At 39.8% G+C, this 17,106-nt stretch overlaps 2 protein-coding genes across 3 annotated transcripts; one reads left to right on the top strand and one right to left on the bottom strand.

The window, feature by feature from the left end:
- The first annotated feature begins 585 nt into the window (after window positions 1-585).
- LOC109985396 (proteasomal ubiquitin receptor ADRM1) lies at window positions 586-6,316 on the top strand. Its single transcript, XM_020635712.3, has 10 exons — window positions 586-723; window positions 1,546-1,773; window positions 1,858-1,974; window positions 2,561-2,684; window positions 2,801-2,887; window positions 3,019-3,121; window positions 3,505-3,746; window positions 4,573-4,730; window positions 5,015-5,117; window positions 5,967-6,316. The coding sequence occupies exons 2-10, from the start codon at window positions 1,564-1,566 to the stop codon at window positions 6,068-6,070; spliced, it is 1,248 nt and encodes a 415-aa protein (XP_020491368.1). The 5' UTR covers window positions 586-723; window positions 1,546-1,563; the 3' UTR covers window positions 6,071-6,316.
- A 280-nt stretch (window positions 6,317-6,596) lies between these two features.
- LOC109985387 (CDK5 and ABL1 enzyme substrate 2-like) lies at window positions 6,597-16,278 on the bottom strand. Of its 2 annotated transcripts, XM_020635700.3 has the most exons (9): window positions 15,701-16,278; window positions 14,474-14,566; window positions 11,595-11,672; window positions 11,340-11,439; window positions 11,085-11,256; window positions 10,896-10,993; window positions 9,831-9,937; window positions 9,438-9,642; window positions 6,597-8,821 (listed from the first exon to the last, which is right to left on the bottom strand). In XM_020635700.3, exons 1-9 carry the CDS (start codon window positions 16,249-16,251, stop codon window positions 8,681-8,683), a joined length of 1,545 nt encoding a protein of 514 aa, XP_020491356.3. In that variant the 5' UTR covers window positions 16,252-16,278; the 3' UTR covers window positions 6,597-8,680. The 2 variants fall into 2 exon arrangements, with proteins under 2 accessions (XP_020491356.3, XP_065817833.1); XM_065961761.1 differs by lacking the exon at window positions 11,595-11,672.
- Between the last annotated feature and the right edge of the window lie 828 nt (window positions 16,279-17,106).

The following is a 17,106-nucleotide window of genomic DNA, read 5'->3' as shown; positions in this document are numbered from 1 at the left end:
GTCTGAAAAAAGATCGGTTTTATTTGTAGTGTGAATTTTGATTCAGACACCAGTGTGGCCGACATTAATGCTGTGTTTAGCTTTGTCTTTGTAATGCTTGTAGAAATGTTGTATATTTGTATTTATGTATTAGCACACATAAGAATACATCAAAATAGGATTAACAAAAAAATAACAAAATATAATATATTTTTATAGCTCCTTTTCACAAGGTGAGATTGGATAGTCCTAAAATAAAAGTCATTATTGGGTAAATACCTCCAATATAGTGTCCAAAAATATTAGTTAACATTTAGGATCATAGATGTGAGTTGTATCTTGCTTTGTTAGCTTTGTTAAATATTAAACTTCATCTCCCACAATGTAAAATAAACTTCACCTATTTTTAAAAACATAAATTAAGGTGTGTTTTACAATAATTAATTACTGATCCTTACCATCAATATTTATTAATCACTGATAAGTAATTTTATAATTTATAAAGCCTTTTATAATGTGTTTATTTGTATTGAAAGACTAACCATACAGCTTCAGTGTAATGGTAATGATACGTATGACACACATTGTGACGTCTCTACCGAGCATGCGCAGCACATTTAAAGCCTTCACTATTGACACATGGATCGACCAATCACACCAAAGCACCGGCGGAAACCAGCCAATCAGGATTATCGTCTGTTTGTGAGACTGCTCTCAGGCTAAACGGAATTTCAGTGAGAACATGTAAGTAAAAAAACAAACATATTTTTTAACGATATAATTGAACATTTGTAACGTGGAGTTGGTGTGTGTTTATTTCACCAATGTGAACGTTTAAAACTGCATCTCGGTCGTGACCACCATCAGCTGAATATTAGCTGCTAGCTCGATGATGCAGAGTCATCTGTGGCTACAGTGGCTGCTCCAGTAGCCTGGTTATTATGGGAGCACTGGGATGACTTGTTTATGTCGTTTTGTTCGTCCGTAACAAATCTGATTATTTATCTTTTTATCTCGTATACTAGATAGTTTAATTTAATCTACAAGATCCGTTTTATTAAATTTAGGAAAAAAAAAACAGAAGCTGTTGATTGAATGTTATAGTAGGTTAGAGATATGTCCAGAATTAACTAGCAATAAAAATGATTATTTTAAACATGCATACGTGACTCTTAACTGGATAACACTCATAAGCAGTGACACAGAAAAATAAAGACAGCCTCATACCTTGAAAAGTCTTCTGTGTGGACCACCATTAATCTCATTTTGTCATCCTACAAAGAGACACAACCCCAAATGCATAAAGTCAGATAAATAGTCTTTCTATTATTCAGACATTTATCGGCAATCTTAAACAAAGTCCCTGTTATATTGAGTTATTTTGCAAATTTGGAATTTATATTTAAACACGTCAGTAATAAAAAAAAAAAAACCTTTGCATGTCACCTATTGATTTAAATTTAAATTACTTTTCAGAATGAGGTGAACAAATCGTGTATGAATATATATTTTCCTACATGACGTGTTTCTGTGCATCGCTGACCTTCCTCCTCTCTGTCCCCGCAGTGGTCTGTCCTTCTCATCATGGCTTCTGGAGCTCTCTTCCCCAGCATGGTGTCTGGGTCCCGCGGCTCCTCCAGCAAGTATCTGGTGGAGTTTCGTGCGGGCAAGATGACCATGAAGGGCAGCACGGTGACCCCCGACAAGCGTAAAGGTCAGGTCTACATCCAGCAGACCGACGACTCCCTCATCCACTTCTGCTGGAAGGATCGGACCACGGGGAACGTGGATGACGTATGTTACTGTGAATGTCAGCATGTCTGACTAGTTAGACCAGTGTTCTGACTTTGCTAACAATTTTACATGATTTGGTTTTAGGACCTGATCATCTTCCCTGATGACTGTGAGTTCAAACGGGTGAACCAGTGCACCACTGGGAGGGTCTTCGTGTTGAAGTTCAAAGCAGGCTCCAAAAGACTTTTCTTCTGGATGCAGGTAGGCAGCAGCATTGTTTTACAGGATAATTTAGTCTCTTATTAAAGCTAAATCTACCTGAACGTGGGAAAAACAAAGAGAAAGTGGCAGAAATCTTTCATTTTATATCATAAATTAAAACACAAGGCTGTGATGATTCAAAGTTTTTCATAGAAAGACTAAAACAACAGTACGTTGATTCTAATGAGCATCACATGTGAAGCCAAAGCTTGATCCTTTGTATCATAGAGCTCCAAAACTATGAAATCACGGTTATACTGGTCTATATGTTTCTGAACATGAACAAGAGCACCATAGTTTTAACTTGATATCCCAAATACTGAGTAGGGCTACTTGAATTTGCTGCTTTAAATTGTCCACAGAAAATAAACAATTGACATCTCTGTGTGAAAATGTTGTACTTTTTTCTTTTGGTAACACAGAGACTTTAAAGGGAGCATCGTCAGTGTTGACTAAAAAGGTCTAAGAAATTGTATTTTATCCTTTCTGTTAGTTTTCAGGAAGATACGAGCACTAATTGTTAATCCAGTTTTGTTTTTCATCAACCTAGCACAACACAAAACCTTTTTTTTTTTTTAAATCTCAGGAGCCAAAGACGGACAAGGATGAGGAAAACTGCCGTAAAGTGAACGAGTACCTCAACAACCCACCCATGCCCGGGGCTCTGGGTAGTGGTGGCAGTGGAGGACATGATCTGTCCGCTCTAGGAGGTAACAAATGCTCACCACCTAATAATGTGCGACCACCTGAAATATGATTTAAGAAAAAGCGTCTTTGAAATCTCATTATGATGCTGGATGCCCCTTTTTGTTTTTCTCATGTACAGGTGAGGGAGGTCTGCAGAGCCTTCTGGGTAACATGAGCCACAACCAGCTTATGCAGCTCATTGGACCAACAGGACTGGGCGGGATCGGTGAGTAACTTCTTCCCTTAAGTCTCAAGCTGCACATCTGATGGTGTGACCAGATGCTAATCAGAGAAAAGAGAATATCTTTGTAAACACAGCTTCATGCTGATTATGGCGGTTTTGTTTTTGACAAACAGGAGGTCTCGGAGCGCTTGCTGGTCCCGGCTTGGCCAACCTCCTGGGCAGCAGCAGTAGCAGCAGCAGCAGCAGTGTTCCTGCAGCAAGCAACTCCTCCACAAGGTGTTTTATACATCTTAAAAATATCAAAGAAACATCTCTTATACTTTCTGTTTAATATTTTTAATTCAGCAGGTTGACAAAGAAGGCACGATGCTGATGCTATGAGGGGCAGATATGACGTGAGGCTGAAGAGAGTAACAAAATCAGCTGTCTGAAACAGCTTTTCAAAAAGAACGGCATAAAATAAAAAATCTTTGATACATTTTTTTGTAGGTAAAGGATTTCCAAAATACTACCTTATTCTGTTTCTGATGGTCCCCCACTCAATCAATGGAATTGGAATGAAGGAGGCAGTGAATAATTTGCTCTCTTCTTGCTATTTTATCTGGTACGTTATAAACGGTTCACATCATAAAATCAATTTTCCCCTTCTCTCCTCTCAGTCCCTCCACAGCCGTCACCCCTACCTCTACCTCTACCGCCAGCCGGCTCGGCTCCTCCCAGGTGCCCACCACCCCCATAACTCCCTCAGCCACCTCAGCAGCCTCCCCCACGGCCACCACCCCCACCACCCCAGCGGTGTCTGCTCTTGCTGCGGGGGGAGCAAACCCCACACAGCCTATCCAGCTGAGAGACCTGCAGAGCATCCTCGCCACCATGAACGTGCCGGCCGGCGGACAGGGCGGTGAGAGACCAACTATAGACGTGTTGCTTCATGTGAACTGAAAACTGAGCTCCCCCAAAGTGTGATTAGAGAAAAACTTTTACAACCACCTGAGGGGCAATACATAATTATGACCCAATTAGTGTCGTTTTAAGTAATTATGCAGCAGATAATACGAATTGTGTATGCAACAGTCCCTGTAATGACATGTAATTTTAACTTAATACAATCAGTCTATTGCAGGAGCAGGAAGCCCCAGCAAACACTGCAGTCTGCCACTGTTTTGATTAAATGTTATTGTGCTACACTACATTAGGCACAGCGCTCCTTCCTGCTTCATGGATATTATTTATCACCCTCACCTCATATAAAACTAGAGAGAGCAGAAGGTGTAGGGACAGTAAATAAAAGAGTCTAAATTAGCTGTGGGGCTACGAAAGGAGCAACTTTAATCAATATTCTGTGACATGACTACCTGCAAGTGAAAGGGTGAATGTACTCTGTAGAGAAATATCAACTGAATCAGCAGCTGCAACCAGAGTCAGCTCTTTGTTTCTTAGGTCATTTTATGCTGCAGCCAGGAGAAACAAAAAGCCCTAAAACTTAAAAGTACTGCACCCAACAGCATGTAGACAACACTTAGTGACAGCCTATTAACATATTTGGCAGCAGAGGTGCCAGAAATGTTCAGGAGTTGGTAAAGAGCACAAACAAAACAGCACTCAAAGACTTACATTTAGATGGAAAGAAAACAGACTCAAACTGAAAGTGAATGTGGCTCAATAACAGCTGGCTGTGTAAATAGTAATCTGTTTGTTCGACTAACCGTGGTGTTTGTTACCTGCAGTGGATCTGGCGAGCGTCCTGACACCTGAAGTCATGGCGCCAATCCTGGTGAACCCGGAGGTGCAGCAGAGGTTGATGCCCTACCTGCCGTCAGGAGAGTCTCTGCCTCAGAGCTCAGAGGAGCTCCACAACACGCTCAGCTCGCCGCAGTTTCAGCAGGTCCCTGTTCACTCTTCGTTGTCCTATTAGTTTGTAAACATCAGCCTTTTTGTGCGTATTGTAGACATAATGTTAGTACATAAATAGTTAAACATTTCTATCAGATAACCTTTTCAGTTTTTGCCAGGGTAAACAGTTTCAGGCTGCACATGTGATGAACACATAAACCACTCTTGGGTCATATTTACAGCTTTGGGGTAAATTTGACATTTAACCATTTGTCCGTCCTAAGGGCACAGTGAAGTGCTTAGTCCTTATTGTTGATATTTTTCTCCTCTCTGCAGGCTATGAGCATGTTCAGCAGTGCTCTGGCGTCGGGGCAGTTAGGGCCTCTAATGAACCAGTTTGGTTTGCCTGCAGAGGCTGTCGACGCTGCGAACAAAGGAGGTCAGTGTTGAATCACACAGAGACACTGTTAACCGTGTAGGTTCTCCATTAATGCGAGAAAACTCTCTTCAAAATGTCAAGTAAAGAGCGTCATAATGTTTAACACTGATGAAATGTAATCAAATACATTTCACCAAAAACTATTTAGAAACCGCTGTTTTCACAAACGGGCACTAAACCAATGGTTCTCTAAATGATTCTACCATACAGTCCTTTTTATGATACTTTTTAAACATCTGTATTAATGGAACAGCTACAGTGCGGGGTTCAGTACAGTACACACAAAGATATATAAAACTTTCTTTAGGTTAAAGGTTAGATGCATTGTTTCAGTTAGATGCGTTGGGGTTTTATATTCTGTAAAGCACTGTGTGACATTGGTTTATAAATTAACTTTATTATAATTGTTTCAAAGTAATCTGTAGTAAGTAAATTAAATACTTTTACACAAGTGTTGATGAGACATGGACGGGGGACATTTTTCTCAAAATGTTGGATGGGGAAAAAAAGGAAAGCTTTAAAGCTTGACCCTCACCTGTATTTGAGCTCAAGCAATTAAGCCAGTATTAACATATGTCTGTTAGATCTTAAATTATTAATTTATTGAATTATTACAAAAGGTATAGATTAAATATTGAAGCCAACAAATGATTATTTTTAAGACTTTTTTTTTTCCTGTTGTCTTTGTGTATCGAGTCTCTTCGGTTATAGGGAGTTATAATGGCAATTGTTTTTTTTTTATATACACTTAAAGGTTGCATTTGAATGTATATTACATAGACTAAATAAAAAAAATCGGACAGTTGTGTGCAGTACCTGATATTCACTTCTTCACATCTTTCTCTGCAGATGTGGAGGCTTTTGCCAAAGCCATGGAAACAGAGACAAAGTCTGACCAGGAGGGAGACTCCAAAGACAAGAAAGATGACGATGAAGACATGAGTTTGGACTAAAAAAAAAAAAAAAAACTCTTGAGCATTTCTATTTAACATATTTATTTTGCTGCTGTTTTGTAACTATTAAACACTAAGGATAAATATTATGTTTAATATAGTAGAAACAGTCACTCAGACTCTCGATTGCTGATAATGCTTTGTTCATCCTCCAACAGTGTGTTCAATAATATAAACTGAACATGTGTTCTTCCTGCATGTCAGCGACTAGTCTGTGCTGTCAGTAAAATCATGGAAAGAATAATACTCATCTGTCCTGTCTTTGTTTCATGCTGTTTGTTGAACACTCACTTCTTGCTGTGCAGACTTTTATTTATTACCTTCAGAACCCTGAAGAGAAGAAATCAGCTGCATGCAGACGATACATTATTTATTGAGTGGGAGAAAAAAAAAAAAAACGCACACACTTTAATGGCTTTTCACTGTCGGAAAATATATTTCAAAAACATCCATTTAACAGTATGAAAACAATGAACATTCACCATTTGACACCAACCATACAAGTAGAACACTTTGTGCACTTACATAGATCTGTATGGACTTTTATTGCAACACAATTTTCACGACTGCAGATGCACACATTAAACAATCACCATCCACACCTGATCATCTTTCACAGACAAGAACGTTTATAGATCTCGACAGCAGCAAGACTGAGAAAAGTCAACAATAAATATCACATGGTTAACTCTTTCACTGCCACTGTAGTTACAGGCCAAGAGTGAGTACACAGGTGTAAAACAATGTGGCACTTGTAGAAGCAACTCGGACATCAAAAGTTTTTTCATCAAAGCTCTACACTCTGTACTGGTTATTGATGACAATGGCCCACAGATGATTTCAGTAACATGAGAGCTACAATAACATTTTTTTTAAACTAGTGATGCACCAATCCCATACTGGTAACTAACTGGTTATCAGTTCTAGCATTTGATAGTATTCAGAAGCTGGATATGGTAATGTGAGGGCCATTTCTGGGCTGATCTATTCAATTCAATTGATGATTGTCAACATTACTACGTCATGCATCATTAGCCTTGTTCAGAGTGCGATTCCACAACAGCGCTGAAACGAAACTAAACAACGTCTAGAGAAAAGGCGGGGGCTCGACACACACACACACACACAGCCGATCCTGTCTAACCCCTGTAACGCCTCTATAACTATCTTCAACAGCTAATGTAGGATCAATTCATCCCCCCATAAGGCTCTGTAACCTTCATACTGAAGGTGAGACGTCACAGGGTTGTGTGTATATATAATACATTACACTGAATAGGCAGTCAGAACAGGGCTTTTGTTTTATGCTGAAGTTTGTGGCTGATCAGTTTGTTCAATCAATTTCAAAGCTTTACACTGACAGATTTCTTTAGCACTTTGCTGTTGCACAATTATATTAACAAATAATTAAGTTAACATGAAAAATGGCACGTCTTTATCTGCTTATGTTTTGCATGTTACTTCACAATTTTAGGAAAATTATGGAGCTTATTATCTAAATACTCCTAGTCATATTCAGCATCAACAGCCCAGAGCTCGCCATTTAGAGAGAATATTTTGAGATCGGTGCATCCCTATTTTAAACATCTCTTTGGGTTAGATACGATATGATGAGACATTCAAAGATAAGTAGAAAGTAAAATTCCTGAGAACTGAATATTTGACAAACAGCGTGACCAGTGCATTTTTCCTAAGAAGACAAATCCCTGGGTATTATCACAAAACAAAAACAAAACATGTACTGTAATCACATGCCTCCTCAAGCCTGTTCATCACAACAACACAGTAGTAATTCTGTAGATCTGTAAAGTCAGAACACAGAGCTGGCACAGGAGTGGGAACTCTCTAAAATGCAAGAACAGGATAAATATATGAATGTGGCTCCATTATTGTGGCACAACAGTAGAAAAATAAAATCAGCATAAATTAAAAGGCCTCCTCAATTTCCAATTACAACCAAATATTACATTTCACCCATAATCAACCTACAGTGTCGTGTTTCAGTTGAATGGCTAAAAACACTTCAGTATCACAGTGAATTAAAAAAAGGCATACACAAAAATCAACAGTGAGTTCTTTGTTATAATAAATACTATACAGGCTGGCTGTGTATAGTAAAGAGAAAGGTGCAGGTGAAGTGTTTTCAAACACAAATATCACAGCGCCCATGTCATTTATGGTAAATACAAAGTGAGAGTACAAAAAAAAAAAAAGGTCGAGAGTTAAAGAAATAAAAGCACCATTAATGTGCTCATTGACCATCTCTAACATAGAGCTCATGGATCAACATCAGAATGGCACACATAAAACACACATCCCATCTTGTCCACTATATTTGCCAACAAGTGTAAACCAGTCATTCTTCATATACAGTGAGTGGCTCGAGTCTCAAATGACAGACATAAATAGTACCAGAAGAAACACCACAGCTTATTAACTGGTCCATCCACACATGCACACACGCAAGGTCATATTTAATTTAAAGTTCTACCGACTTTACCACACACACACACACACACACACACACAGACACACACAGACACACACAGACACACACCTGCTGATGTTGGTAATGAAACCACTGGAGTGTCAGACTTCCCCGGATCCGGTCTAACCCTGCTGCACCAGCCTGCGGTAGTGCGGCATGACCTTGCTCTCGGGGAGGTAAAGTCCCATCTCCAAGGCAACCAGCACGGGGAACTCGAGAGGAATCAACTCTCGTCGGTTTATACGGAAACGCTCCTCAAGCTTCTGCTCGTCCACAGGGAGAGAAACAAGAGAGGGTTTAAAGAAAGCCATGTTATGATGTGATTCTAGACTAAAAGGATACAGAGGATTATAAACACCACAAAACAAATGTGTGTTTTCAGTCTGTTTGATTCTCAGGCATCCAATAAAGCGTTTGTTTTCTGAATACTGATGTGATGAATGGTTTGTTTTGAATTTGATTTTAAAGCTAGGATGATCAAAATGAACATATTCAGTCCCTGTGAGGCGTTTTAAGAGGTTATAAAACAGAAACTTATATTGAGGTCTCTATATGAGCTACAAAAGCAAATGAAACTATTATTTCTTTAGTCAATTCTAATGTTTTGTAGCCACTGGGTCAGTGTCAGGCAGGTGGGTGACAGCATGCTTAAGAAACTGTGAATATTTATCACAGAATATATCAGCAAAAGCACAGAGTGACGCATTTGATGGTTAAGAGACAGCAGGATGAGATTGTCGAGAAAAACAATGACTTTGTCTTCTCCGCTCCTTTAACAAGAAGGGTGTTGGTTGGGATTTGGGGTAAACAGTTTACAGGTCAACATCTGTGTGTTATGATTTTACTCTGAGATCTGTTTGTGTGGAAAACTTTACTCACATCAATCAGCTGTTTAACTTCTGGTTTCCGCAGATCGCTGCTGATCTTTGCAGCCAGCAACACGCACGCCGCCGCCACCAGCTTCCTGTTCTGCTTATTGAGGCGGCCCTGCAGCACCAGCTTCTCAAAGTAAACAAAAGCCATCGCTGTGGTAACCGGCTGCAGACCGAACTCCTCGCTCACGGCCCGCATCTCCCTCTTCAGACTAGTGGTGGAGGTGGGAGGTGGGGGGAGGGGGGAGGAGGGGGGGGGGGGCGCAGTAACTTGTTAGTTTCATAAGAAGAATCACACGGTGTGACTTGTTTTTCAGCAGATAAAAAAACCACGAGGAGGAACAGAAAGGTTCCTAAAGGACAGTTTGTGAATTGAAGTAGAAATGAAATGTATCTGTACCTTCTTATCTTGCTCAGAGTAAGTTTGATGTGAGGAAACTTCTCTTTGAAAGTCTCATTCATGTCCTTCTTCAGGTCAGATGGTTTCACGTACTCCACCACAGTTGTCTGCAGCAATAAAGAGCAGCCGTACGTCATTTTTAGCTCAAATAAAACTTTACAGTTCTGCTTATGAACAGCCCCTGTAAGGATCATTTCCACTCGCCCTTATGGTACAAGTTACAATCTAATGACAACATCAGCTCAGCAGCTATAAAAGCATGTGAATGGGACATAATAGATGTTTTCTCTATCACTAACCACTGTAGGTTTAGAACAGGAGAACTGCTTCATTTATCCATCAGAACAACTTACAAGTAAAATGAAACAGCCTATGCTTAATAAAGTATCTAGAAGGAGAAAGGAGAATCCGTTGGGGATATTGTGTTTTTTACTTTTCCAAATCAATTTGTATTCCTTCCCAGCAGTATGAAACAATATTTTTTTATTAGTTCTGCCCTGAGGCACGAACATGATAGCAGGATTAACTCATTCTTAACCTTTTTTTGCTTGAATCTTCTGAATTTGTCCATCATAAGAACTTCTACCTACAGTAGCGAGACTTAAGAGTGGTTGCCACATGTCTGATGGTGACGAACGATTACGGTACGGTGTAATGTCCTTTTAAACAACCTCCATTACAGTAAACAAGAGTGTTTTGGCTCAAAAAACTATCAATATTGACAACAATAGGGAAGAGAAAATATTCTCTTAATAAACATTTAAGCCACCTTTTTGGATCTGCAGATACCCTGTAGTTTCATTTGTTAAATTTATTATTAAAAATACAAAGAGACATTTTCCTATCACTTCATTTAGCTGTTCTGTTGTTACTTTCACATTAAAAGCAGTTACCAGTTTATATAATGGCACAGAAATACACATTCACCGGCAGAAACCCTCCATGAAAACCTAAGTTGCCTTTGTCTCATCTATTTTTGAATCAGCCGGCTTCAAGAAAAGATACATTATGAAAAGCTTTATTTGAGTCCATGGTAACGTATGAATGAAATGTACAAACTCTCACCACGTATGATGCAAATATCAGAACCCTCTTGTGTCTGCCACAGGGCCACTGAGGGTCACTGAGCACGTTGGGATCGTACTCCACCACCTCCTCTGTACCTGAAATCACAAACGATTGCACTGTTTTATATATCTGAGGCCAGTTCAAAGAAAGAGAAGCAGGCATGTGGCTGTGTGTGTGTCTTCATACATGGGTCTTGAGCAATGCCGTTGTTCGGGCGAGCAGGAGTGAAGTTCCTCTGCCCGTTGCCACGGAAACGTGGCTGAGGGGTCTGAGCTGTGCAGCTCTCTGCTGTTCCGTTGTTGTTTTTCTGCCTTACCAAGGCATTGGTCGGATAAAGAAACTGGGCATACGACACTGTCTGAGGAGGGGAACAAAATAGTTGCAAACTTCAAATAAAGCAGATCTATAATTAATTCCAGCATATATCAGAGAGACATTCACCTTGCCATAGGCCCCCAGCTCCAATCCCTCCAGGGAAGGCAGCAGGTCAACCACCACCACGGACGACAATCTTTGTCTCTGAGCCTCCAGCTTTGCTTCACTGTTCAGAAAGAGTCACATGTATTTTACTGTAACAACACTGTACAAACACTGTCCTGTCTTGAGATTAATGATCAAATGGATGAAAAAGAAGGATGTGGAGGGGGAAAAGCAAGGGATGGGTGCTCTCTGCTTGGGATGGTGCCTTCTGTGTACCTGAGGTGAGCACTCTCTCCATAGGGCAGCACTGAGAAAACAGCATAAAGCGACCGCTTGGCACAAATCAGCGCAATCCTGCAGGACACAGCAATCACAGCAGACAAAACAGATGGTGTGTGAGTCTACAAGCAACTACCACAGTGAAAGCTACTATAAAGCTCCTGTACACAGAGAAATCAGTCACTGAGCCATTTATACATTGACCTACGTCACTACCAAAGCCAAACATCCATCAACTAAAATCTAAAGCTTAGAGCGGGAGTGGGACGGGAGAGACCTTGGAGATGGATGTGCAAGTGTGTGATTTGTTAATAATATTTGAGAGTCACATAGGTTAGTAAAGCTAAACTTGACTGGGGATTCATTGTTAAAATAAAATCAGTTGAAAATCATTTTTTTCAACTGGGGTCAGGTCAGGTCGGATATAAAGAGACAGGACATGTAGGTAGTATCAGGAGAACTGAGAGTCAAACCAGCACCCAACGCAACAAGGACTGTAATCTCTGTACATGTTGTGCCTCCTCTAGTAAATACTACAACTCTCTAAAATATGAAGAGATACATCAGTACATCTCAAATGAACAAGGAAATGTGTCACATATTCCCATTGTCAATCCATTAGCCTGTTTCAAATTACATGAAAAGTTTTAAAAGTCTATTTTTGGTTTCCATGAGAAAATATTTCAACAGGAAATTCTGACCTACCAAAGCCCACAAGGTCAATTTTTACTATTGTTTGAATACAGACCAAAATCAAAATGTATTTTATTGAGTTACATGAATATTGATAAACCCCGATCCACCAACTTGAAAAATGTTTCATTTTTGTATATAAAACAAACACTAACAATTTAGTAATCTAGGTGGATTCTTGTGGTTTTATATTTTTTTTTATACAGAGATCTTTTTTCCACCTACTGGTACTTACATTAAGCTTCTCCGGTCTGTTCTGTTAATATTTTCTATTAATTTTCCTGGTACTTTTGTTTATTACAGAAAAAATAACCAGAGTTTTCTTCCTTGTATCTGTTCACAAACTTCAAATCTGATTGTGATTAATCAATTCACCCGTCAACAGATTTATTAAGGAGATTATTGAAACTCTTAACTTGCAAATTATGTTTTCATTTAGTTATTTTTTATTTATAATTATCATATAAAAAGTGGATGATCCACCCTAAGAGCACTACATGGCAACACAACCACTGAAGACAACAGTGCTTCAGGCGACTCAGAAAACTGCCCAATCACCAGAGACTCCTCACAAAATAGAAATCTATAACATACAGTCAGCAGTCAGTGGGTCTCAGGGAGAGATATCACATCTCTTCTAGGTGACAATATTGCAATACTGAAATCTACCCCGGTTAGTCCCAGTTATATAACCAATACACCTAAGCCTCAACTTAGTAACATGAACCAACTTTGTGCTTTATACAGAAGTAGAGAGTCAAACCTGTCACAAAACCTATGATTGCCTAATTCCTGTGTTGCACACACCAGCAGAAAACACATGACACAATAAAAACAAATATGAGGCTCAGGCCATGAAATGTTGGAAAAAGTGAAATGTAAAAATGGGAATAAAACCACATGATATTGGCAAATAGAAATATTATGGCATGTTTTTCAACTGTGTTCATAAAAAATAAATCCAAACAAAGACATGATCAAGCTCTTCTTTTCTAACACTTGAACAGCTGAACAGACTGGTGTCCCTGTACCAGTTTAACTGGTGTTGAATCCACTGGTTAAGGCTCAGGTTACTTTATTTGAATCTGTGGGTAAATTTGGTTGCAGGGAGAGCCACATATACTTAATAAAGCACAGACAACACAAAACAATATGCAAATGCATTGTACATTGGAACAAGTGCTGTGCCTTTGGGCTGTTGTTCATCACATCAGTCAGACTGTTTGTGTATGTTTTGGACTGTGTGGAATTACAAACACCCCCATTTCCATCTGGCAACAACGACTGATAAACACATGTGATATTCAGTCCTGTCCAGCATTGGGGATACTTTACTGTTGGTTTAATAGGGTCTTAGATTTCCATACTGCAACTCTTCTGGCTTTTGCAAAGCATAAAGGAGTTATTCAATTCACAGCAACAAAACCCCATAAGCAGCTGTACTGCTGTTATTGTTCTGTATAAACCATGTTACTGTGCCAGAGTTAAGCAGCTTATTTCAATCCAAGCAAGAGGTGTGTAACACTGCTCATGAGTTAAAGTCCTGTTTCAGATAAAACAGCCTTTGTTTTTTGTTGTTCTTTTACTAGGCCTGTCCCTGACTAAGGGTTTACGTTGTCGAACCTGATTCATCAGACTTTGCTTATCGTCGGCTGATTGTCTAATGTTCCATTGTTGTTATTTTTCACCCATTGCTCCATATTCTCACTTGAGTTGAACCACGTCATGAAACTATTTGTCTTCTAGACTTGGAATAACATTTAACTTACTCATTAAGTCTACATTAAGGTGGCCTTATAACCATAAAACACACAGAAGGCACAACACTGACAGCCCAGTGTGTGCAGATTCAATTACCACAGTAGACCCAATCTACGCATCTATCAGACCACCACCAACCAAGAAACAACATCTTTAAACTTACCATTTACCAAGATTTACTGTATTCTCCTGATTGTAGTATTCCAATGAAATCCTCAAAACATAGTTCTTTTACCAATACTTCAGGGGGATTTTTTTCATGCACACACCGAGGAGACATTGATGTCCTGAATGGAAAGATGCTTGTGCCCACCTATTTTATTTTTTACACTTTTCTCACAGGAAATACTGCTTGCAGATTTATGCCACTGTATATAGTATGTAAATGTATTTGCATATGCAAATTACTTCCAGGGACTTACCTGCATCCCCTGGTATCATACTGCCTCATGCTCTTGATGAAGTGGACCTTCTTTGGCACCTTGGGCCCAGGAGAACCAGAGACATTCCTCAATCTGTGTAAAGGTCACGATAACGCACAAAAGACTTAATTAATGCTGGTGTAGCATAAACCTCACAAAAAGCCTTCACAAGACAAGGCGCACTTTGTAAACTGAAATGAATGTAAACCGCTTTGCATCTCAAATGAGGTGAAGCCACCGAGGTTAACATTCCACCCAGCTTAAGGAGGATTAAAAATGTGTAAGTCACTTTACACACAATAACTTGCATCAGGTCACATCTGACAGACTTTTGGTTATTGTATAGAACATTGGAGAAAAAAATTATTGTTAGAAATCTACATGAGACACAATCAATAATGGACACCAACCAACAGAAGTCAATATTAAAAAACAATACAATAAAACAACCCCTGTTTTTCAATCAATCAGTATATCCATTATAGTTGTTTTTTGTTGTTCTTTGACTAGGCCTGTCCCCGACTAAGGGTTTACATTGTCGAACCTGATTCATCAGACTTTGCTTATCGTCGGCTGGTTGTCTAATGTTCCATTGTTGTTATTTTTCTCCCATTGATCCATATTCTCACTTGAGTTGAACCACATCATGAAACACATCATATTTGTCTTCTAGGCTTGGAATAACATTTAACTCTATGATAGGACTTGATTCATCGGTTTCCTTACTCATTAAGTCCACATTAATCAATATATCCATTATAGCTATAGCTGACATACAGCTTATAGCCTACATCAGGGGTGGGCAACTGGCGGGCCCCATCAACCCTCAAAGTGGCCCTCAGGTCAATTTTGACATATCAATTAATTGGAAACATGAAGAAAACTTGACAAAATCTGCCATGAAATCATGAGAACCAGAAATATGTCCATAATAATATTTGCTCACTGGTATATGTTGAGTTAAATTTGAGACATAATTGACTTTAATCTTTTTTGTATTCTACAATTTGGCCCCTGTGGCAGTGAGAATCAAATGAATGTGGCTCCTTGCTGTGACCAAAGTTGCCCAATCCCTGCCCTACACCTTTATAGGTAGAAGATAATACACAATAAATGCCGGAACACTAGTCAGAGCTACTTAGAAATGAAAGTGAATGTGTCTCTTTATAGCAGAAAGCACTCCGTTCAAAGGCCCAAGAAGAGACACAGTCCTTAAAAGATGCTCACCTCTGCCGTGTATCCTGAGGATTCCCGGAAGGTACCGGGCTCAGCGCGATGGGTGTTGACCTGACCCGAGAGCACGGCTGGTGTACAGTGGGCAAAGGGGACAGTGGGGTGTCCGGCGTTAGCGCCTCGGCCACACTGCCTACCTCCAAAAATACCTCGTTAGCCCCCACAGCAGTTGCCCCGACTTGCCCGGGGGACATTACCAAAGAAGGTCGGGAAGGACTAACCACCCCCTGAAAACTGGAGGACGAGCCACTGCCCGCTACGGCGAGCTCTGTCACCTGGGAGACCGATGGCTGGCTGACCGCCGGTAGAGGTACGTCAGTTGTGCCGCCGACGTCTCTCTCCCTGAGTCGGAGCTCCTCGCCGGCGTTCTGGTCGGTATTTCCATCGCTGGTTTGACAAAGGGGGCGTCCGTCGAGTGAGATATTGGTAAGAAACAAGAGGGCCGCCTGCCGCCGTCTTGAGTCCTTCGCCTTTCTTCGGTGCTCTCGGTGTAGCTTCGCTGGTTTGCTGCCGGTAGATTGTAGACTGCATAAGGCCGTCGCCATTCTAGTTTGAAATGTGGCAGTTGAACGCAACGAGAGAGCGATACCAGTACATAAGCCCCGCCCCTCTGGACGGTGATTTGCTGTAGGGAACCATGTGAGAACTTGTATTTGATTGGATAAAATAAATTATTATGCGGGGAATGTTCGTGGTTCTCTTTGTTGATTGGTTAAAGTAAAACGGGGGGGGGGTTCAACTGAGACAAAGGAATAAACACCAAATTAATAGATTAACTATAATTTTTTTTATACCCACATGATCTAATCTAAACTAATGTTTTTCTCCTAAAACTAGTTAGCACTAAATATTATCACTTAATTGATCAATTAGAAAATAATTTGTTTTTTCCAAGTAGTGAAAAAGTTATTTAGTTGTTGGTTATACAATTTGTTAATCTGTAAATGGTAATTTATCATGGATTAATCATATTCTAATATGCCAACAATACTGTTTAACTTAAATATTAAATGATACTCAGTGCTTCTTAAATAATCTAAATCAGCAAATTATGATAATACATGCGTAATAATTGGATTTCCATTGGCAGAGTTGACTAACTATAAATAAAAAGTATTTTTGAGTATTGACAAGACCCAGACAGTTTCAGATCATCAAAACCTTCACACATCAGAGTGTTGGTTCCTGGGAGAAACAGGCACAAGCTTTCTATTCAGCATTTCTAAACAGGTCAGCAGAATGTGAAACTGAGATCGTGAGCTCAAAGATGAGCTCCAACAAACAGGCTGCTTGTTCTCTCATTTCCCACCAGCAATAAGAGTTGATGTGACAGTTTGCTAAGATTTCAGATTTTGGTTTCACACCCCATTGATTTGCAATGAAGCTCGAATGACTGTATT

Source organism: Labrus bergylta, chromosome 12 (assembly GCF_963930695.1).
Source record: "Labrus bergylta chromosome 12, fLabBer1.1, whole genome shotgun sequence".
Lineage (NCBI taxonomy): Eukaryota > Metazoa > Chordata > Actinopteri > Labriformes > Labridae > Labrus > Labrus bergylta.
The sequence above is the reverse complement of the archived record's forward strand: the minus strand, read 5'-3'. Positions and strand labels throughout refer to the sequence as shown.

What these genes read in the sequence shown, in the direction of transcription:
- LOC109985396 (XM_020635712.3), top strand. Translation starts at nt 1,564, where the DNA reads ATGGCTTCTGGAGCTCTCTTCCCCAGCATGGTGTCTGGGTCCCGCGGC. An exon ending in CCACGGGGAACGTGGATGAC is followed by an intron (nt 1,774 to 1,857) that starts GTATGTTACTGT and finishes ATTTGGTTTTAG; the next exon opens with GACCTGATCATCTTCCCTGA. An exon ending in GCCGGCCGGCGGACAGGGCG is followed by an intron (nt 3,747 to 4,572) that starts GTGAGAGACCAA and finishes TGTTACCTGCAG; the next exon opens with TGGATCTGGCGAGCGTCCTG.
- LOC109985387 (XM_020635700.3), bottom strand. Translation starts at nt 16,251, where the DNA reads ATGGCGACGGCCTTATGCAGTCTACAATCTACCGGCAGCAAACCAGCG. An exon ending in AGCTGGGGGCCTATGGCAAG is followed by an intron (nt 11,257 to 11,339) that starts GTGAATGTCTCT and finishes TCCCCTCCTCAG; the next exon opens with ACAGTGTCGTATGCCCAGTT. An exon ending in ACTCTGAGCAAGATAAGAAG is followed by an intron (nt 9,643 to 9,830) that starts GTACAGATACAT and finishes CTCCACCACTAG; the next exon opens with TCTGAAGAGGGAGATGCGGG.